Source organism: Mastigoproctus giganteus, chromosome 2 (assembly GCF_048544385.1).
Source record: "Mastigoproctus giganteus isolate SK-2022 chromosome 2, ASM4854438v1, whole genome shotgun sequence".
NCBI classification, from domain to species: Eukaryota; Metazoa; Arthropoda; class Arachnida; order Uropygi; family Thelyphonidae; genus Mastigoproctus; species Mastigoproctus giganteus.
The window spans coordinates 206,413,952-206,438,354 of record NC_143576.1 but is presented as its reverse complement, the minus strand read 5'-3'; the positions used below and the strand labels follow the sequence as shown (position 1 = coordinate 206,438,354).

Below are 24,403 nucleotides of genomic sequence, written 5' to 3'. Positions count from 1 at the left end.
AGTGCAATAGGTGCAACAGAAATCGCAGAAAAGAATGAATAAATATTTGTTTGTTTTTCGAACTTGGTATTTTATATGAAAATGTTTCGTTAATAAACTAAAACAAATAATTAATTTATATAAAATATGTATCTTCTGCTTTCATTTATATACTGTATTTTTCTTTTACATTGTCCATTTTTAAACACAATTTCAATTATTACACGCTTTTTTTTTTTTGTGGTGAAAATTTTTATGTTTACATCTTTGTCAGGTGTTGACTTTATTTTTCTTTAAAACTGCTCATTTCGATAAATGAAGCATGCTTTATTTGCTAATGAATAAACTGTCAAAATTTACCTGGTCATCTCTTCTTTATTCCATCTTAAATTTGAATTTTAAAAGTTTTTTTTTTTTTTTTTTTTTATGTAAACCCCAAACACGAGAGGTAAAAAAAAAAAAAAAAAGTAAAGTGCAGCCATTATCAACCCACTGCAGGATGGAAGCCTCCTCAACAATTCATGCTGAGGGAAATGGACCATAATCTACCACGCTGGTCCAGTGCGGGTTGGCAGATCGACCGTATTCAGCAGTCAGGGGCTTGAACCCCGGTCTACTCAAAGAGCGTGTGCTACTGCACTCCCGCTCCTGCCCACTCGGCTACGGAGGCCGGTACACGAGAGGTATTAGAACCTATAGTACTTAGTACCGTGCGTGGGTTGGAGATTGAGAAGACGAAAGAAGATATTTGTTGACATTGGACTTGAACTTCTGTAGACTGTAATTTTCAGGAAATACGTATGAAGGAAGGTTGTTCCAGAAAACGGCAGTTGAATGAATAAACGAGGAAGATGAAAAGTTGGTTCTGTGAGTTTGAAGTTAGACAGTAAATGGATGTTGGCTGGTGGCAGCACATGTTCGGACTGTTTTGAAAGAGAGAGCGGGAATTATAGAAGCCAATTCAGAAGAACAGTGCCCATGGAAGTATCTGTAGAAAAGGCATGCAGCAGAAACAGTAAGTCTATCAGACAGCGAGTGGAGAGACTTTGTTAAAGATGAATCATTAATTAACCTAACTGCCCTCTTCTGAATGGAATCAAGAAGCCTGAGAGAGGTTTTGGGGGCACCACCCCAGATGTGGGAACAATATTCCATTGCAGGGCGGATTTGCGATTTATACAGAGTGAGCAGCTGTTTGGAAGAAAAGTAACGCCGAGAGCGAAAGAGAAAACCAAGTTTTTTAGATGCAGAGGAAGCAATATTTGTAATGTGCTTGTGCGAAGAGAGATTAGAAGTCAGGGTAATCCTCCAAAAGAGTATATCATTTTGCCCAGAAATCGGAGTGTCACTAATGATAAGCATAGGAGCAGAAGAATCCTTTTTGCGAGATATAAGACAAGACTGAGTTTCAGAAGGGTTGAAATCAACTAAGTTGTCTTTGCCCCACGGGAGAATTACCCGAAGACTGGCATTTAAGGAATTGGTAGCAGATTTTCAAGAAGTTGAAGCTGATTGAGCAGGGAAGGTTTCTCAAAATGGAAAGTGGAATGCAATGTGCTATCATCGGCAAAACTATGGATAGGATTTCCAGTCAATGGAAGAAGGTCACTAATATACAAGAGGAAAAGAGTGGGGGAAAGAACTGAACCTTGGGGGACACCGGCATTACTGGAGAAGTTAGAAGATAGAGAGCCATCTACCATCACCCTCAGTGAGCAATCAGAGAGAAAACTGGATAACCAATTACTAAAAACAGTTGGCAAACCATAAGATGGAAGCTAGTTTAGAAGACCTTTATGCCAAACACGATCAAAAGCCTTTGAGATGTCAAGAGCAACTACTTGTGTTTCACCGAACCTTTCCATTGAATTAGTCCATAAATGGGTAACATAAGCCAGAATATCACCAGTGGATCGACACTGACAGAATCCATACTGGCGATTGATGATTAGATGGAAGGTTTCTGGTGGTTTAAGAGTTGGCGGTTAATTGCTTTCTCCATTACTTTAGAAAGAGTAGAAGTAATTGCAATGGGACGATAATTGGATGGGAGGGATTTGTCACCCTTTTTAGGAACTGGCCGGATATGAGCAAATTTCCAAGCAGAAGGAAAAACACCTTTGGAATAAGAAAGTGAAAAAAGGCGGCAAAGAATAGGAGTAAGTTCAGGAGCACAGGTTTTGAGAACAAGTGGAGAAATACCATCAGGACCTGGAGCTTTCTTAGCATCAAGATTCGTCAAAATCCTTCTGACATCCTTTTGACGGAAGACCACAGGGGGCATTGAATGGAGCGTGTTGGGAATGGTGGGAGGTGTTTTACCAAGATCATTAATACATGAGTTGAAAGAAAAATGGGATGCTAGCAGGTCAGCTTTATCCTTGGCTGAAGTGACAACAGAACCATCTAGTTTGGACAGAGGTGGGAGCAGAGATGGGCAAAAGTTGCGGCCAATAGCTTTGGCAAGAGACCAGAATGCCTGGCTACCATTAGGAGAAGAAGCAAGTTTTCTACTCTTAGCCTGTTCAAACTCTAGTTTGGACTGATTAATAACTGCTTTACAATTGTTGCGAGCTTTGGTGTACGAAGAAAATGAAAATTAAGAATTAGAAACAAGCAAATTACGATACGCAAATATTCTTCTCTTGAACAGCCTTAGCACATTTATTGAAAACCAAGGTTTAGATAAAGAATGAGATTTTAAAGTGGAGTGTGGGATTAAGGATTCCATTCCTGCAAGAATAATTTCACTGACACGATCTGAGCAAATGTTGACATTGAAACAGTAATCCGAACAAGGAAAAGAAGTCTCACAGGTCATCCCATTTTGCATTCTTGTAATGCCAAACAACACGAGGTTGGGAATAGCCATGAGATAAAGGTTCCACTGGAGAAAAGACAATCACCAAGTTGTGATCTGAAGTGCCAAAAGGACCTCTCACTTCAACCGTGTACTTAGAATGGTTGTTTGTGAGAAAAAGATCAAGCGTATTGGCTGTATGATCAGGATTGTCTGGTATTCTTGTAGGTAAACGAACAATCTGTGCAAGGTCATTAGTAATTGCAAAAGCCTCAGCATCTCGACCAGCTGGGTCGGTGTGACTAGAAAACGAAGGCAGCTGGAGTTGCGAACATTAAAATCACCAAGGAAAATTACCTCACTGTTAGAAAACTTGGACTGGAGAAAATCAAGTTGCAAAGAGAGGAAATCAAAGAGCTCCAAGTGATTAGTGGAACTGGGAGAACAGTAGAGACAACAGATGAATTTGACACAATGAGGTAGAGAGATTTTAAGCCAGAGAAGATCAAAGAGAGGAGATTCCAAATTGCCAAGTCTCTGACAGGGAATATCAGAATGGACATATGCAAAAGTACCACCTTTGAGGTGAAAGGAATCATAAAGCGAATAATTTGGGCATCTGAGATGAGCAGTAGTTGAATCAACCGATAACTGAGATTCTGTCAGAAAAAGTACATGGGGTTTGGCAGACTGCAAGTGGAAATGGACATCGTTGAGATTAGAATTGAGACCACGTATATTTGTGAAATGAATTAGGAAGTGCTTGGGAGGTTTAGATCTTTTTGCAGATAAGCTTGCTCTATTAGTTTGACAATTCATGGTGTATTCAATAGTAAGAAAAAGTGGGTGGGACATGCTGTATGAAGTAATGAAATTTTTGGCGTACACACGGTAAGAATATACCCAGATCCTTGACATAACGTGGCCTCGACAATGCTCCCCGCATACACACTACTCGGACTGCCTCCAGTCACTATCTGGCAGAGTAGAGGTAGCAAGATTATACACTAGCTGATCCGGAAGCCTCCTAGAGAGTTACCAATAGGTTCGGTCCGGTGTACTAACTAGTGGCCGGCCTGCAAACACCGTTTTAGAGCTGTACCCTTGAAATGTAAGGAATATTGGATCTTGCCACGATGTTCGTCATAACCTCAAAAGTCATCAATCATACTGCATGATGGAAGAGATAGGGAAGGGTTGACTGGAACTTAGCTCTAGAGACTAAACATGGGTTCCACCACTTCAAGCCTCCAATAAGCAAAGTGGTGGTATTGCACCGGTTGATGAGAGTCATCTACCACCTAGTACTGCCTGGTAACATAGAGGGGCGGTGTTTCTCCATGTGGTGTGGGCGCCACACCTCGACCCCTGCTTACATTGGTTCACACCTGGGTGGTCATCCACCATGTACTTGTGAATGGAGGTTATACCTAGGATTACTAACAGTCCCACCATCGTGAAGGTGCAAGCAGAGGATTTGGCGGTCACAGACCATCGGAACTTTGCCAAAATTGGGTCCACTTGACTTGAGTGTCACCCGAATATGAGTTCCATCAGCGTTTTAGACTCCCAGGTAGCAAGTACAGCTTGTCTGGCATATCTGAGAGAATGTCTGTGACAATCTCAAGTACCTCCTGAGAATCAAAAATCGACCCAGCCCCTGAGCTGTCCGGATTTTTGGACTTTTACTGTACCTTCATCAATGTCATTGATGAATACACAAAACAACAATGGGCCCAGGACCGAACCCCAGGGAACTCCACTAATAACATTTGTCCATGAAGAGCAGTGTCCCTTAATTACCCCTCTCTGTCGTCTCCCACTCAACCATTGTCCATTGTAGCAACTTACTCTTAATGCCATACCTCTCCAATTTGTACAACAATTTTCCATGTGCAACAGTATCAAAAGCTTTCCTGAAATCCAAGTATATGATATCCAAATTATTTTTGACATTCAGTTCCTTTGTGACCACATCAGTATGCAATCAAATTGGTCAGACAAGACTTCCCTTCAACACACCCATGCTGTGTCTTAACTATTACTTCAGTCTTGTCTAGCTGATCCTGCAATGCATCTTTAACCAGTGACTCCATTATTTTCCCCGGAACACAAGTTAAACTAACAGGTCTGTAGTTACTTGTGTCACCTTTTGAACTCCCTTTGTGAATTGGTGATACATTTGCACACCTCCAGTTCATGGGGACCTCCCCTGAGTCCAAGGAAGCTCTCATAATTATGGCTAAGGGTTTGCTTACTTCCTTTGCAGCCTCCTTTAATATAACTCGATAGATCCATCCACCCCAGGTGCCTTCCTTATGTTTAACTTCAACAATTTCTCTTCCACTTTGCTCTCAGTTATTACAAAATCACTTAGCTCCCTGTTAGAGTTTGATAAACTTCTGGCACTCCCCTCATTGAATAACTCCTCATGTGTGAATGTAGATGCAAAATACTCATTCAGTTTATCAGCTACCTGAGCATGATCATCAATAGTCACCCCATCTATGTTAAGTGGTATAATCTGATTCATCCCTTTCCTTCTAGAGTTTACATAAGTAAAGAACTCTTGGCTGTTTTTCTTTGCATCCTTTGCCAAAGATTTCTGGTAGCCTGCATTCACCTGCCTAACCTCCTTTGTGACTTGATTACAGACTAGCTTATATCTGTTATAGGCTTCTGTGTCACCTGATAATTTATATGCATCTCACATCCCATGCATTTTTTTTTCTCTGCCACATCACGTTACCTGATGATGTTACCTTCTCTGGTAATGTCATCAGTTGATTCCACTCTACAAAATTTAAAAACTGTCTGAGACCCCTGAAAGCTAAAGCCCTTCAATTTAGCCTTGATGGTAGTTACATCTTTAAGTAATTCCCATATCAGTATATTGTGATCACTGTCACCCAGTGGTTCCTTTATCTGAAAATTCTTAATGCAAGAATAATCACTGCTGATAATCAGATCATGAGTATTACTCCCTCTGGTTGCCTCTCAAACATGCTGCTGTAGAAAACAGTCATCCAATAAAGTCTTTCTAGTGTGTGAGTGACCAACCCACAAGTTCCAGTCAATATCTAGAAAGTTAAAATCCCCCATTATAAGACATTCTGATTTACTGGCCCATTATTTCTTGGCACAATTGATCATTATACTCATCAGATTAATTAGGCCTATAACACACACCTACTCTCATTTTTCCTTTCCCAGTGCTTATGTCACACCAAACAGACTCAACATTGCATTGTTCATCAACATCAATTGGATGCACTTTCTTAGATTTTGTGTTTCTTAACCTAACAGCATAACCCCTCCTCCCTTCCAGTCCTGTCTATCCTTTCTGTACACATTGTACTCCCCAAATTCCAATCCTGCACTGCTTATAACTGTGTGACACCACGTCTCTGATATCCCAACAATATCTGCCTTTGATGTCTTGACTAGCACTTCAAGCTCATCAAATTTATTAACTATACTCCTAGCACTGGTGTACATGCAAGTATACATGCACCCTAACACAGCCAATGTATTTATTTGTTCAGCTATGACTCCTGGAAATCTCCATTGTCTTGCTTTCCATGCTGCTACTCATTCCAATAGAAGCAGTGCAAGAATCACTTTTGCCTCTGCCTGTGGCCACTGTTAACCTTTTAGTCTGTGTATCCCCTCAAGCTAGCAGTTTTCCGACCCACCTAACACTGCCTCAATAGCATCAGCAAATACTCTTGCATCCTTTCTATTTAAGTGTACCCCATCCCTGTAGAAGTAGTCTGTCCTGTCAACAAGCACAGACCAGGCTGAAAAAAATTCTACCCCTTGAGCCTTGCACAATCTCTCCAGGGCCGAATTGATTGACAAGGTTCTCCTCATGTACTCTCTCCTATCATGTCTGGGCAGAATTGCAGACGCTTTCACATTCAACCCTAACTCGTGACTTTTTTTCAACAATTACCTGTACTTGAGTAAATCTGCAGATCTCTTACTCTTAATGTCATTAGTTCCAACGTGTACAACAATACCACCTTTTGTGCCCTGAAAAGATGATATCTGCTGTACAACGTCATCAACTTTTGCCCCTGGTAGACATACCCTGATTCTGTTCCAACTATCCTTCTTGCACAGTATATTCCCCATCTCCCTGACAATAGAGTCACAAACAATAACTAGTTCCTTTCAGACCAGCACATTCTGCCTTGGAGATTGTGCTTTGTGTTTCCTGATGCACAGGAGTCAGCTCAGCCGTTGAGCTGGGCAGCTGAGAGCTTGATGGGGCCCTCATTAATTTCTTCGAGAGCATTTACGCTACACCTTCAGCTCTCATAGATGCCCATCAGAATGCCGAGTTTGCACCTAATTTTTTGACACTCTTAGGCATTTAGCACACACAAAGACATCCTCCTTGGCTAGATAATGTCCTGTTTTATAAAGTTCAGCAGACATTTCACATTTCGCACATTTTTTGAGACTGATGCGTTGGAGAATTGCCTCCATTTCTCCTCCGAGTCATAGCACTCTTGCTAGTCTGTGATCTTTGCTTTGCAGCTCTAGTCTGGGTCACGATTTCCATTTAAATACAGTTTAATTAACAATGGAATTTAATAAGATTAATAAATATTTTTGATTAATTGATAATACTATACTAAGCTAACAAATTCCTAATACAGTGCTTTGTATTACATTATCTAGTTTTACGTTATACATATTAAATAATAAAATTTACGTTATACCTATAATCTATTAAATTACATTGTACATGCCCATACACACCTTGCCAAAATCTCCTGTTATTGAAAGCACGTTGGTGTACGTTCAATAGCAGGAGAGAAGACAAGAGAAACAAGGGGACAAATATAGTGTTAAGAAACAACAGAGGGCAGATCTTGTGAAGATCCACCCTCCTGCACAAGGTAGCTAAAGGGCTATTCCTATAATAGTAAATTGATCCTTTAGCTCAACCTAAAATCTGATATTCATTAATCAGAAAAAATACCTTGACAATTAAATTTGCATCTGTCTCTCTACTTGCTTCTGCATGAACTTGACCAAGTGAGGAACTGTAACCTGGAGGTGCAGGAAGCTCTATTTGTCTATCTGTTTTTGTCCTAAAGGTGAAAAAAAAAATAATAATAATAAAATAATGGAGAGTCAGTCGTCAATCTAAATTATTAAAATATATATTTTATAAAACTACAGAAACAGATGGATTTTTTTTAATACTAACCCTGAATGGGAAAACCTGCTATTTATCCAAATATTAATATTCTTGTTCTCAATTTTTTGTTTACACTTAGACAAAGGAAATATTTAAATTATTAAATATTTTTATTTAATACTTAAGTAAAAATATCTAATAATAACTATTATTATTCTTTATGGCAAACAAATGCTTATGTTTTCTAAAGAAAATTAATCAAAAAAAAAAGCTAACGAATGTCTTCTTTACATGCTATAGGGTAAAACATTAGACCAAATATATGTTATATACTGTTTGGCATAGTCATATCTTACATAGTATGAGCCAGAGCTCTAATGCTCAATATGTTCTACGTTGATGTTAATATTTGTAAAAGAATAAGAGAAGTTTATCTCAATATGATATGTAGAACCCATCTGTATGATACTCTCCAGAAATTAAAATGAAAACAATTAAAAAATTGAAAAACTTATATAACAGTCAAAAATAATTAGAAATCAATTGAACACAATTAAAAATCAATTTAAACACAATTAAAAATTAAGTAAATAAATAATTTAACAAAAAAAAATTGCAAAACGATTTTCCTTCCTGTATTGAAATTTTTTTTCGTTAAATTATTTATTTACTTGATATTTAATTTTTAATTGCATTTAAATTGATTTCTAATTGATAAAATTCTGGCATCCCCTTCCCTAAAGAATTCCTCATGTGCGAATGTAGATGCAAAATACTAATTCAGTTTGTCATCAACCTGAGCAGAATCATCAACAGTCGAATCATTAATATCAACTGGACTTATTTCATTCATCCTCTTCTTTCTCGAGTTTACATAAATAAAGACACCCTTGCTGTTTTTCTTTGCATCCTTTGCCAAAGGTTTCTCGTAATCTGGGTTTGCTTGTCTGACCTCCTTTGTGACTTGATTACAGATTAGCTTATATCTATCATAGGTTTCTGTGTCACCCGATAATTTAAATGCATCACATGTACTTTTCTTCTCTGCCAGGGGTTTCATCAGTTCATCCATTTAGGTCTATACCTTGAAGAGTATTTCTCAGTTCGTATTAAAAGTCTAGTAGTTTCTATGATTAATTTCTTGAATGAGTCCCATTATGAATTTGCTAATGGTGACATCATCAGTTGGTCCCACTGTATAGAATTTAACTGTCTGAGACCACTGTAGTCATCTTTACAAAAGAAAAAACCCCTCCCTTTACCCTTGATTGTAGTAGCATTTTTAAGAAAATCCCAAATCAATACACTGTGTTCACTTCCACCTAGCAGTTCTTTTATCTGCAGATTCTTAATGCATGAATAATCACTGCTGATAATCAGATCAAGAGTATTACTCCCTTTGTTGCCTCTAACAAGTTGCTGTAGAAAACAGTCATCCAATAAATCCACAAAAGTCTTGTTAGCATGTGAGTGACCAACCCACAAGTTCCAGTCGATATCCCCTTTATAAGCATTCTGATTTACTGGCCCACTATTTCTCTGTACAGCTGTTGGTTGTACTCATCAGAGTCATTATGCCTGTAACACACACTCCTACTCTCATTTTTGTTTTCCCAGTGCCTATGTCACACCAAACTGACTCAATATTGCACTGGCCACCCATGTCAACTGGATGCAAAGCCTTAGATTTTATTTGCTTCTTAACTAAGAGCAAAATTTCCCCCTCCTATCCTATCCTGTCTGTATATATTTTACTCTCCATATTCGAATTCTGCATTCTTTATATCTGAGTGACACCATGTCCCTGAAATACCAACAATGTCTGCATTTGACGTCTTGATCAGCACTTCAAATTCATCAAATTTATTTACTGTACCCCTATCATTAGTGTACATGCAAGTATACATGCATTTGTTCTTACTCTTAGTTACCCTAACAAAGCCCACACATTTACTTGTTTCATGGTGACTCTCAGCAGTTCATGAAATCCCCAGAACCTTGCTTTTAAGGCTGCTGCTCATTCCATTAGAAGCAGTGCAAGAATCACTTTCACCTCTGCCTGTGGCTATTGTTAATCTATTAGTCTACGTACCTCCAAATATTCTTGCACCTTTTCTATTTAAGTGTATCCCATCCCCGTAGAAGCAGTATCTCCTGTTAACAATCACAGGCCATGCAGAAAAAAATTCTGCCCCATGAGCCTTGCACAATCTCTCCAGGGCCGAATTGACTGATAATGAAAATTAATTGTTGTAATAACCACTTTTCTACCATGTGAGATTAATAATATAGTTTATTAAGCTTATAGTCGAAACCACTATACATTTAAGTGGTGACTCAGGCAACTGACCACTGCCTATCATCAGACCATACATTGGCTGTCAAGGGGAGAAAATATAGTTACAACTTAGAAACATTTGTAATTAATTATTAATTGTGAATTTTAGGGAATCCAAGCTAAGGATTTTTGTAATTAAAATTACATTAGGATTATACAAGGTTGTACTACAAATTATGGTAAATACATACAGAAACACAAACATAAAAATTACATTCTTACCTGGTGTCAGACTCCTGCTTTAAAGTATGGTCTGATGATAGGCAGTGGTAAGTTGCCTGAAACATCACCTTTAAATGTATAGTGGTTTGGGCTATAAGCAACGGTGGATCCAGAAAAAAAAAATGACAAGAGGGGCACCATTTTATGCCTTGTGTGTGCACAAACAAGGCACAAAATAATGCACAGAACAAAACAAATATGACACTCAAACGTAATGTGACTGGCAGACATAGACACACAGCTTAACTCTGAATTACTTTGAAGAAAATATTACACATGACCCAAACTAGAATGGTGATCACATCAGCACTGCCAACTGTAGTCATTTGAAAATAACTGAGCCACAATGCAAAAATAGATAAAATCCTATCTTAACAACAACAAAAAAAAAAAATTGTAGCTAAAGGGAATTTAAATGATTGGTGTATATTCTCCGAAAAATGGGGGATGGGGGTGGAATGTGCCCCTACCCTGAATCCGCCTATGGCTATAAATTATATTATTAATCTCACATGGTAGAAGAGTGGTTATTACAACAATTAATTTTCATGGAAAACAACCATGTAACGTCCTTCCCTAACTATATAAGGCTCTCATCATCTACTCCTCCTATTGTGTCTAGGCGAAATTGCAGACACTTTCAAATTTAACCCTAACTTGGAACTTTTTTCAACACTGCCCTGTACTTGGTAAGTATGTCTGCAGATCTCTTAATGTCATTAGTGCCAACGTGTACAACAGTATCACCTTTTGTGCCCTTAAAAGATATCTGTTCTACAACACCATCAACTTTTTCCCCCTGGCAGATATATTCTAGTCCTATTCCACCTATCCTTTTTGTACGATATATTTCCTGCTTCCCTGACAATAGAGTCACCAACAACTATCTCCTGTGGGACCAGTACATTCTGCCTTGGGGGTTGCTGCTGTGTCCCTTGTTACATAAAATACCCAAACTAAAAAAAAATAAAACCATCTTTCCAGAACAATATCACAAAAGCACATATATACTATTAGATCAAACCTAATGAAACAAAAAAAAAAACCTACTGCTTTTTATGGTTTCAACTCAGTCTTTCCTTCTTTTTATGGTTTCAACTCAGTCCACCTACAAGGGTTAGCATGGTATCAGCACAGAGAGTGGGGGAACATCTGGATTGGGTGCACTCCCTAACTACACATGTGTTTGTGGGGGGGGCCCTATCAGCAAGACAAGTCCATAACACACTTCAGTCACACACTTATCATTATACGAGTACACAGGATGTTCTAAAGTTTTTTTTTTTTTTTTTTTAATAATGTATATTCAAGGGTGTAACAAGGAAGACAAAGCACAGCTTCTACTCTCACATTTACCCTGTTTCACTCAACAATACAACCTGCACACTGAAATGTTCACAGCAACCTAAATACAGAGTAAACAATTTTTTTTTTTTTACAGGTCACAACCACTCATTTGGCCATTTTACACACATGGCCAGAAACATTCATAACACAATTACACATCTTAACCTGCAAGGGAGTATTTAAAATTTTGTTTTATTATTTTATTTATTTTTATCATTTATTTATATATATATATATATTTTATTATTATTTATTTATTTTTTTTTTGCTTTTTTTGGGGCTCATATATTCAGAGTGCAACATTCAACAGATAATTAGGACATTCTCACTTAAACAACACACAATCTCATTTCAGCATCCTCATTTGTGCAAAGCCTCAACTCACATCCTTCACCCCCCCTCCCCCGTGGTCGCTTACCCTGTAAATTATATTTGGCTAGTTCCAAGCACAAGACTGGGATCCGGGAACAAAAAGAGCTGGGGTGGGAGGGGGGGTAGGTTTGGGGCTATTACTAGGTGCAGGGTATTGCTAGAATAGTAAGGGCTAAGAAATATTGCTGTCTAATGATTTAGAAGCTATTCCAGGTTCTCCCCCCACATCACGACAGACTGGGTAGGTGGGTGGGTTCCCCCCATCTAGCATAACCACAGATTACTATGTAACTGGATGTGATCACAGAAAGTCGGGGAGAGGAAGGCTGGGGGTTTGATTTTGTTGTTACCGTATTGTTCTGGTACTGCAATTTGTCCTCCCCTGTAGTTATATCTCGTATTTTGAATAATTCTCTCATTACATACTGGGTTCGGGTGTAGTTGTGCAATTGATGCAAGGAATCAAGGTCGTAGGGGGATTTTTAAAAAGTAAAGTTTTATAACTTTTAATATTTATGTACACTAGAACCCCAGGCTATCAAAATTCGGCATTGATCGAGAATCTTTTCAAATACCTCTCAGATATGCATTAAGCTCACAGTTTATACAGAGTACACGACACATCCATAGCAGATTGATTAACCAAACAATTAAACTCTTTACAAATATTTTTGTGATAACTTTTTCATATAAAGTAACTCCGGAATATTGCTAACTTGTTCGATATTAAATTATTTCTGTTGATCTTAGTTTGCGCAGTTATTACCACTAATAACAATTGATATTCAGGTCACGGCAGCTTTGAATGCATGCTATTATCAGCTGTTATATCAACATAAAAAGAAGTTACTCAAAATTTGGGCAAAATTTTCTGCTATTAATTTACCGAACTATGAGCGTGATGCCAGATTTCTCTATATGTCAAAATAATTAATATTCTAGACGGAAAACATACCTTTGGGCAAAGGAAAATGACCACTTATGTCGCCGAGCCAAGCTTCTATTACTACTGGACGACGCCATATTGATACGGAAGGAAACCAACTATGTTCAGATACCCGTTCACCACAGCATCGGAGTGGTTAGTTAAAGTTATGGTACTATACAGTATATGTTGAAGTAATATGGAAAACATTTAATGGCGTGTGTTATAGGGAAAGGACATTACCAACGATATATTTTACACGCCTTTACAGTTCATGCTTGGAAAAAAAAAAAAAAAAAATGCTATGCGCATGGACTCTACAGTAGACCCAACGCAACTAATAGAAGTTCAGAATTTTCGCTAAGGCTGGAACAGGTGGATTATTAATAATTTACAAAAAAAATTATATTAAATATATTTATTGTTAATATTTTATCCAGCACATTTAACAATAATTACACCACTATTCATCTGTGTGAAATTCGGATTCAACATTAATCACTAGTAACAGATTTCTTGGATGTGTTAGAACTTGTAATTGGCAACGGCCATCTTAACAATTTCGAAACTTTTATGGAAGCAAGTGGAACGCTTTTAATTATTTTTTTTTTAAAAGATAAGCTTCATCCACAGGCGCAACCCTGTCTGTTCAGCACCTCTTGCAGTTGCTGGTCTGAGGCTGGTATGTTCTTGTTTATACTCCAGCACGACCACCAGGTCAGTGGAGTGGGCAGCACATCCAAACTGGATGTGCTGCCCACTTGATTTATTGATTGATTTATTTATTGATTGATTTATTGGCAGCACATCCAAACTGGATGTGCTGCCAATAAATCAATCAATACAAATTGTTAATCGTATTTAGTAGTCACGGGCTTGAACCCCGGTCCACTCAAAGAGCGTGTAATGCTGCACTCGTTGTCCTGACTACTCGGCTCCGTATGGTACTTTTGCCATTGGCTTCATTTAAAAATAAGCTTTAAAAGTAGTTAACTGGGACGTCATTGGGGCTAGGATTAGAAATAGGACATTTCACGAAACAGAACACTCGTTAATAAAATATTTTAATTTTGATAATCAAGTAACGGCCATTCATATAGGCCAACTAGAAACGATTACGTAGGGTGCCAGAAAATTTCATTGCGCAATTTTCCTTAGATTTTGCGAGTCGTTGGCAGCTAGTTTAGGCTCGCTTTTGATATAATATTACCGATGTGTATGACGAAGATGGTATTTCTATACCGAAACTTTATCACCGTTTTTTGTTTTGTTTTTTTTTTTCCACAGCAAGGAAATGTACAATACCTGGAAAAGTAAAAATAAAAATAAAAATAAAAATAAATAAACAAAAACAGTGGTAGCACAGTGGTATCGTCACCGTCCTCCCCACACCGGGTGGAAAAGGCCTGGGTTCGAATCCCGTCGATGACGCGAGGAACTTTAATGGGCTTTTTTCACACCGTGGCTGAGTTAGTTGGTCTCAGGCGTAGATAGCAAGGTTTTTCTCCCCAGTAACTGGGGTTTTTTCGTCCAGCAAAACAGGCAAATCAACCATAGAACATGCGCAATTTACAGACAGAAATAAGGGTTAATGTATTTAATTACGGGCAACCCTAAAATAATAATTTGATTTTTCGCTTTGAATGTATCCCATCGCTGTAGAAGCAGTCTCTCATGTTAACAAGCACATACCAGACTGAAAAAAATTCTACCTCTTGAGCCTTGCACAATCTTTCCAGGGCCGAATTGATCGACAAGGTTCTCATCATATATTGCCTCCAATCGTGTCTGGGCAGAATTGGAGACACTTTCAAATTCAACCCTAATTCACGGCTTTTTTTCAACAGTGACCTGTACTTGTTAAGTAATTCCGCCAGTCTCCTATTCTTAATATCATTAGTGCCAACGTGTACAACAATATCGTTTTGTGCCCTTAAAAGATGATATCTGCTCTACGACGTCATCAACCTTTGTACCTGGAAGACAAATTTTATTTTAAATTGGGAAAAAGTGCTACGGAAACTTTTGACGATATAAGAAAAGTTTATGCTGATGAATGTTTGTCTCGACCAAGAGTGTTTGAATGGTTTTCTCGTTTTTGTAAAGGACGTGAATCGTAAGAGGATGATCTCCGACCTGGCCGACCGAGATCTGTTCGAACACCGGAGATGGTCACAAAGGTTGGAAAAATTGTGACTGAAGACAGATCAGTTTCAAGCTGAGATGATCAGTAGCAATAAGGAATCTGTACGAGAAATTCTAAAAGAAGATCTGGGTAAGAGAAAAATTTGTTCCCGTTTTGTATCGCATTCATTGAGTTTCGAGCAACGAGAAAAGAGAATCGAGTGTTGCATCGATTTGATGGCGTGTTTTGACAAAGACCCAACATTTTTAGTAGAATTATTACCGGTGATGAGAGTTGGGTGTCTCAGAATCAAAACAGCCATGAAAGGAACGCAATACGGGACGATAGAGGACATCCAGGCTGCAGTGACCGAACAGCTGAAAGCGGGACCACAAGAGCAGTTCCAGAAGTGTTTTCAAAATTCCTTACTTTACCGTTAGTGTTATTCTTTTTTTCGTTTTCTTTTTTTTTTTTTTTTTTGTAGTAACGTCAGTCTCGTTATTTAATTGGCACCCTGTGTATTAGGCGGTTCCTGCTAAAGTTTGGCATCGCCGTTGTCAATTTAACAGATGATTCAGATAACTGTAATGTACTCCCTTTCCTGTTTTGCCCAATTGCAAGGTGGTAACACTCTTAAAATGACACATCAAAGCAACACAAAAATAGATACATATAGAAAACAGTTCGAAGTCCAGGTTAAAGTGTCCATGTTCGGAATTTAAATAATCGTTTCCACAGCGTCATCAATTAAGATAGCTAAGGCAAACCATACCGAACCACAAATGAAATAGTGGTGAATAAAGAAATCCTCATGACGTTAAGGAGTTCCTCAAGAATCTATATTCCAGAGTCGCAGGAAGCAGGTACTCTGCTGAGAAAATTCTATACAATGTGTAGGATTTTCTCTGCGGTGTAGGTTCATTGTGTAGGTTCTATCCTCCACAATGAACTGCGTGGGATAGAACTCCCAGCAAGGAGTTGGAGCTCTGTAGTATAAAAAACCAGCACAAGGAGCTGTCCGCGACAATCACAAAAATGCTGACAGCACCATGAACTGTCAGAGGATGTCAAGAGGAAACCGAAGAGGTCTAATATGTGGATGCGGAAGTGAGAATAGACACCCACCTACACTCTTAAACATAATGCAATATTCTTGCCCACTCCTACTGAAATGAATTTATTCATTCTGTTCTTCCGCACAAAAAAAAAGCAAACAAAACAAATTATGATATTAGGGTCCCCTGTAAATGATTACATCTACCCATATTTATTTTATCTGTAAATTGCGTGTATTCTCTCGTCGATTTGCCTGTTTGCTGGACGAAAAAACCCGAGGTCTGGGGGAAAAACCTTGCTATCTACGCCTGAGATCGACTAACTCAGCCACGGAGTGAAAAAAAGCCTACTAAGATCGAATCCCGTCATCGACGGGATTCGAACCCTGGCATTTTCCATCCATTGTGGGGCGAACGGTGACGATACCACTGTGTCACGCGCACAGACTGTTCTGACGCACAAAAAAAACCCCAAAACAAAACAAATTATGATATTAGGGTCCCTGTAAATGATTACATCTACCCATATTTATTTTATCTGTAAATTGCGTGTGTTTTCTCGTCGATTTGCCTGTTTGCTGGACGAAAAAACCCCTAGGTGTGGGGGAAAAATCTTGCTATCTACGCCTGAGACCGACTAACTTAGCCACAGAGAGAAAAAACCCACTAAAGTTCTTTGCGTCATTATATCTTTATTGCAGGCAGTGATTGGTTACATGATTGCCTGATGCAATAATACCCACAACAGCGACAATGCTAGCGGTCATCAACGGTATTCGAATCCGGGCCTTTTCCACCCGGTGTGGAGAGGACGGTGTGTTCCGTTGCACAGTCCAATCCTTTATACGAAAAGAGTGAACTGTGTTAAGCCAGCTTTCTAATCATAATTCTGCACACAGCTTCCGTACATGCATTCGCAGATGAATTCCAAAACATTTCAAGGTCCGCACATCCAGATCACAATAGCCTGATCTACTCCACCACGAACGACCACTAATTTTTCCAATTAGTATTCCTGTTCCACATTATCAAGAGTGTAGCGAGAATTCGCCATTTCCGGATTATTATTTCATCGTGGATAGCGCTGTGGATGGAGAAAAGTGGTGGATGAATGTGGCTGTCGACGTCTGTGTCGCATTGTTTAAGCGGACCCGAGAGCCACAGTGGCAAAAATCACCGCCAATTTCAACGAGGGAGGTGCCAGAAAAGTCTTTACCAAGACCATCAAGCAATCATTAGCGGCAATAGGTTATGGGAGCCGCCAACCCACCTGACAATCCCATTGCTAACAGCACGACTCAGGACTCTACACCTCAACTGGGTGAAAGAACATTGGCACTGGACCTTGGATCATTGGAGACGGAGATGATTGGAGACGAAATAACTGGAAATGGGAGTCCAATGACTCCCATATTCAGTTATTTCAAGCGGACGGATGAGTGCGTGTCTGGCAGAAACCGCACGAAACTCTGCAACCGTCATGTCAACAAGGAACTGTTCAGGCAGGTGGATGGTCGGTAATGGTCTGGGGCGTGTTCATCTGGCATGTTGGGACCTCTGGTACGTCTAGATGCATCTCTGAACGGTCCGGGTTATGTGTCCCTCCTTGCAGGCTATTTAGCATTAACATTAGCATTAGTAGAGGCATATGATGCAAGAAAGCAAGCTTATTCAGCATCAGCCAAAAAAAAAAAAAAAAAACACACCACTCCCATTTCACCCCTCCGTTCGTTCGAAATACCTGTCCATTTGAGCCTTAAATTTGTTTAGGCTATCAACTTCAACAACAAGTGACGGAAGTCGGTTCCACCAACCAACCACCCGCTGGCCAAAGGCAAATTTCCGCACATCTATCCGACATCCGTCCTTCCTCAATTTGAATTTATGCTCTCTGAGGTGATTATTTTGAGCAAGATGAAGAATCCCATTGGCATTGAGCATGCTCAAACCATTCAGAGCCTTATACACCTCTATCAGATCACCTCGCCGGTGCCTAGTCTCCAGACTCTGTAATTTGCAAAACTTAAGCCTTTCTTCATAAGAGCAACCCTTTGTTCCATTCACTAATCTTGTTGCCCTTCTCTGTACCCGTTCCAGCAGCTCTACATCCTTCTTGAAATGAGGCCTCCAGACCTGTATACAGTACTCAAGATGTGGCCTAACCATTGCCTTATACAAGGGAATAATCACCTCCTTATCCCTGCTACAAAAATTCCTGTATATCATTGACAAGACACCGTGAGCTACTCTTGCAGCTCGTCTGCACTGCTCAGAGAACTTCATATCTGCCTGCACAATTACCCCCAGGTCCTTTTCATTCTCCACCACTATCAGTGTAGTACCGCAGAGTTGATATGTTGCTCTGGGGTTACTGTTTCCCACATGTAGTACTTTACATTTGTCAATGTTAAACTTCATTTGCCACCTTTCAGCCCATCCGTTCAACCTTTCCAGATCCTGTTGCAGCAGCATAGCGTCAGTAGTGTCCTTAACAACCCTGCCAACCTTTGTATCGTTTTCTGCAAACTTGGACATTAAACTTGATATCTCATCATCAATATCATTCATAAACACCGAAAACAACAACGGACCCAACACTGAACCCTGAGGAACTCCACTAATAACATTAGTCCTCGTTGAGCAGTGTCCATTGATTACCACTCTCTGTCTTCTGCCACTCAACCATCCCCTTATTCATAGCAGCAATTTGCCTCCAATGCCACACTGCTCCAATTTGTGCAGCAGTCTTCCATGTGCAACAGTATCAAAAGCCTTTCTAAGATCCAAATATATAATATCAAAGTTATTTCCTGCATCCAGTTCTTTTGTGACTACATCATAGTATCCAATCAAATTGGTCAGGCAAGACCTGCCCTTAACAAAACCATGCTGCGTCTGAGCTATAACTGAATTCTTGTCTAGATGATCCTGCAGTGCTTCTTTAACCAGTGCCTCCATTAATTTACCTGGAACAGAAGTTAAACTAACAGGTCTATAATTACTTGGGTCAGCCTTTGATCCTCCTTTGGGAATTGGGGTTACATTTGCACATCTCCAGTCTATGGGTACCTCCCCTGAGTCCAAAGAAGCTCTCATAATTATGGCTAGGGGTTTGCTTCCTTCCTTTGCTGCCTCCTTTAATATAACTGGATAGATCCCATCCACCCCAGGTGCCTTTTTTATGTTTATCCTCAACGATCTCTCCTCCACTTTCCTCTCAGTTATTATAAAATCATCCAGCTCACTGCCAATGTTTACTTTACCTACATCATTCTCCTTCCTGAATAACTCCTCATGCGTGAATGTAGATGCAAAATACTCGTTTAGATTGTTAGCCACCTGAGCAGGATCCTCAACTGTTGAACCATCAATATCCAGTGGACCAATCTGATTTATCCCTTTCCTTCTTGAGTTTAAATAGGTAAAGAACTCTTTTCTGTTTTTCTTTGCATCCTTTGCCAAGGATTTTTCGTAGTCTGCCTTTGCCTGCCTAATCTCCTTTGTGACTTGGTTACAGACCAACTTATATCTATCATAGACTTCCATGTCACCCATTAATTTGTATGTATCCCATGCATTTTTCTTCTCTGCCACATGTCTCATTAGTTCATCTGACAACCATTTAGGCCTAAACCTTGAACAATATTTCTTAGTTGTAAAGCCTGGTAGCCTCCAAGATTAGTTCCTTGAATGCTTCCCATTTTGAGTTTGCTGTTGGTAACATCATCAGTTGGTCCCACTGTATAGAATTTAAATACTGTCTCAGACCATCATAGTCGCCTTTACGAAAACAAAAACCCTTCCCTTTACCTCTGATGGTAGTTACCTCCTTGAGTAAATCCCACTTCAACACACTGTGATCACTGCCACCTAGTGGTTCATTTATCTGCAGATTCTTAATGCATGAAGAATCACTACTGATAATCAGATCAAGAGTATTGCTCCCTCTTGTTGCCTCACGAACATGCTAATGTAGAAAACAATCATCCAATAAATCCACAAAAGCCTTGCTATTTGCATCCCTTCATGACACAGGGTAATGGACTTTTCCAGCTGGACAATGCGCCTGCCTACAGAACAGTGGTGACTAGAACATGGTTCGGAGAGCATTCCACAGATTTTACGACAATGGAATGGCCTTCCCGTTCACTGGACATCAACCCAGTGGAGCATCTTTGTGATTCTGGGGAAAGGTCCATTCGAGCTTTGGATCCTGCACCCAGGAATGTGGTGGAATTATGGACAGGCTGCAGGAAGCATAGATAGAAATACTTGCTGGTTTCTTGTACTAGTCGATTCAATGCCTCGCCATGTGACTGCCCTTATTTGGGCGAAAGGTGGGCCTACTGGTTGCTAGGTAGGTATCTCTTGATTTCTGTTCACTCAGTGTAGTCTGTGTATTCTCCCCAAAACTAGTAGCTTTCTGATCCATTTATCGCTGCCTTGATTGCATCAGGAGAGCTTCTAGATAACTTCTATTTAAGTGTATCCCGTCCCTGTAAAAACAGTGTACTGTTAATAAGCACAGACAATGCTTCGAAAAATTCTACCCCATGAGCCTTGCACATTCCATTCCTATTTTGTCAGATCCGAATCCTAACTCGCGACTTTTTCCCATGATGGCTCTGTACTTTTTAAGTAAGTCTTCAGATCTCCTTCTCTTAATCAGTGGCGTAGCTAGGGGGGGCGAATGCTCCCCCTGTCATATCCAAATCAAACTATTATTTTTAGGCCACCCGAATAATCAAATTCATCTGCCGTGCAATGTGTCTTATGTCTGTTAATTCCATAAACTATAAAAAAAATTACATTGAAACAGACAATTGGCGCCTATTTTATTCCTTTGCTCCCCCCACTTCAAAACCTGGCTGCGTCACTGCTCTTAATATCATTAGTGCCAACGTGAAAAGGCCCTTAAAAATTCCTACCGTTGTCGACGGTACTCGAATTCGGGTCTGTTCCACCCGCTGTGGAGAGGAAATGACTTAAGATTATTCTATACCAATTGTATAGTTGATACAGGGCAATCTGTAAGATAATGCCAACTGTGCAACAAAGTTAGATAATGCACATAATTCGTTCTATTTTTTGGTTTTTATTTTTTATAAAATTTAATATTTATTGATAGAGGGCGTGAGCTTCTTTTAGAAGACAGAAAATGGATGATACGGTGAGTTCTTTTATCGTTATCGAAGTTTTTGCCGTTCTTATTTATTTAGCTGTCGAATGCTTCTTATAGAATTCTAACAGTTAGAAAAATAGAAAACACTTGCAGATCTGTAAGATATTTGATATTATAAGATGAAATATTCATAGGTACTGTAAAATAATGCATGCAAGTAAAGTAGCGAAACAGCTGACTGCTCTTTGAGCAGTCAGCTGTTTCGCTACTTTACTGACTGCTCTGAGCAGCTGACTGCTCTTTGAGCAGTCAGCTGCTCAAATAAATCTTTGACCGCAAAGATTTAATTTTTGGTAAAGTTTCGTTTTTACATCCATTGGTATTTCAACTTGTTTCCTCTGTGGTTTAATATTTTGTGTTTATGTTATGAATTAATCAATCTGGAGATTCTTATGAGCGAAACTTTTTTTTTAATCAGTCATTAGGATAATGGAAATACCAGAAATCAACAGATGGTAGTAGTAGTAGTAGTGGCACATGATGCAAGAAAGCAAGTGTAGGAGCTTATGCAGCATCAGCCAAAAAAAAAAAAAAAAATCACACCATTCCCTCCAAATGCCTGTCCAGTTCCTCCTTAAATTTATTTAACCTATCAACTTCCACAACGACAGATGGAAGTTTGTTCCAGCAATTAACCACCCGCTGGCTAAAGGCAAATTTCCGCACATCTATTCTACATCTGTCCTTTCTTAATTTGAACTTATGTCCCCGTAGGTTCGTAATCTGAACAAGTGGAAGGATCCCATCAGAATTCAGCGTGCTCAACCCATTCAAGGCCTTATAGACCTCAATCAGATCACCGCGCAGGTGCCTAGTCTCCAGCCACTGCAATTTGCAGAACTTAAGCCTCTCTTGGTAAGAGAATCCCTTCATTCCCCTCACCAATCGTGTTGCTCTTCTCTGTACACGCTCAAGCAAATATACATCCTTCCTAAAATGAGGCCTCCAGACCTGTACGCAGTACTCAAGGCGTGGCCTGACCATTGCCTTATACAGAGGGACAATCACCTCCTTCTCCCTGCTAGCAAAATTCCTATATATCATTGACAAAACCCCATGACCTGCCCTAGCAGCCTGTCTGCATTGCTCAGAAAACTTCATATCTGACTGCACAATTACTCCCAGGTCTTTTTCATTTTCTACCACCTTAAGTGTAGTACCACACAGTTGGTACGTTTCTCTGGGGTTACTTCTACCCATATGCAGTACTTTGCATTTGTCAAGGTTAAACTTCAGTTGCCACTTCTTAGCCCATCTGCCCAAATTATCTAGATCCTGTTGCAGTAGCACACTGCCATTACTGTCATTAACAACCCTGCCAACCTTTGTGTCATCTGCAAACTTCGACATTAAGCCTGATATACCTTCATCAATATCATTGATAAATACACAAAACAACAGTGGACCCAACACCGAACCCTGTGGGACTCCACTAATAACATTAGTCCACGAAGAGCAGCACCCATTGATTACCACCCTCTGTCTTCTCCCACTTAACCATCCTTTTATCCATTGTAGAAACTTACCCTTAATACCATTCTGCTCCAATTTGTACAGTAGTCTTCCATGCGCAACAGTGTCAAAAGCTTTCCTGAAATCCAAGTATATGATATCAAAATTATTTTTTGCATCCAGTTCCTTTGTGACCACATCATGGTGCTGGGCTACCGTTTGCTATCAGTATAGTAGTAGTAGTAGTGGCATGTGATGCAAGAAAGCAAATGTATGAGCTTATGCAGCATCAGCCAAAAAAAAAAAAAAATCACACCATTCCCTCCAAATGCCTGTCCAGTTCCTCCTTAAATTTATTCAACCTATCAACTTCCACAACGACAGATGGAAGTTTGTTCCAGCAATTAACCACCCGCTGGCTAAAGGCAAATTTCCGCACATCTATTCTACATCTATCCTTTCTTAATTTGAATTTATGCCCCCTTAGGTTCGTAATCTGAACAAGTGGAAGGATCCCATCAGAATTCAGCGTGCTGAACCCATTCAAGGCCTTATACACCTCAATCAGATCACCGCGCAGGTGCCTAGTCTCCAGCCACTGCAATTTGCAGAACTTAAGCCTCTCTTGATAAGAGGATCCCTTCATTCCCCTCACCAATCTTGTTGCCCTTCTCTGTACACGCTCAAGTAAATCTACATCCTTCCTAAAATGAGGCCTCCAGACCTGTATGCAGTACTCAAGGCGTGGCCTGACCATTGCCTTATACAGAGGGACAATCACCTTCTTTTCCTTGCTAGCAAAATTCCTATATATCATTGACAAAACCCCATGACCTGCCCTGGCAGCCTGTCTGCATTGCTCAGAAAACTTCATATCTGACTGCACAATTACTCCCAGGTCTTTTTCATTTTCTACCACCTTAAGTGTAGTACCACACAGTTGGTACGTTTCTCTGGGGTTTCTTCTACCCATATGCAGTACTTTGCATTTGTCAAGGTTAAACTTCAGTTGCCACTTCTTAGCCCATCTGCCCAAATTATCTAGATCCTGTTACAGTAGCACACTGCCATTACTGTCATTAACAACCCTGCCAAACTTTGTATCATCTGCAAACTTCGACACTAAGCCTGATATACCTTCATCAATATCATTGATAAATATACAAAACAACAGTGGACCCAGCACCGAACCCTGTGGGACTCCACTAATAACATTAGTCCAAGAATAGCAGCACCCATTGATTACCACCCTCTGTCTTCTCGCACTTAACCATCCTTTTATCCATTGTAGCAACTTACCCTTAATACCATTCTGCTCCAATTTGTACAATAGTCTTCCATGCGCAACAGTGTCAAAAGCTTTCCTGAAATCCAAATATATGATATCAAAATTATTTTTTGCATCCAGTTCCTTTGTAACCACATCATAATATCCTATCAAATTTGTCAGA

General features: G+C 39.6%; 2 protein-coding genes across 2 annotated transcripts in view; one reads left to right on the top strand and one right to left on the bottom strand.

The window, feature by feature from the left end:
- Positions 1-13,425, bottom strand: part of EMC4 (ER membrane protein complex subunit 4) — a 30,538-nt gene extending 17,113 nt beyond the window's left edge. Inside the window, exons 1-2 of the mRNA XM_090368928.1 lie at positions 13,169-13,425; positions 7,773-7,884 (exon numbers count right to left, since the gene is read on the bottom strand). Of these exons, the coding sequence (XP_090225054.1) occupies positions 7,773-7,884; positions 13,169-13,236 (180 nt within the window). The 5' untranslated portion in view covers positions 13,237-13,425. The remainder of the gene's footprint in view (positions 1-7,772; positions 7,885-13,168) is intronic.
- Positions 13,426-21,376: 7,951 nt separating this feature from the next.
- Positions 21,377-24,403, top strand: part of LOC150089964 (neuroguidin) — an 81,384-nt gene continuing 78,357 nt past the window's right edge. The window contains exon 1 of the mRNA XM_090368927.1: positions 21,377-21,488. Coding sequence (XP_090225053.1) covers positions 21,477-21,488 — 12 coding nt within the window. The 5' untranslated portion in view covers positions 21,377-21,476. The remainder of the gene's footprint in view (positions 21,489-24,403) is intronic.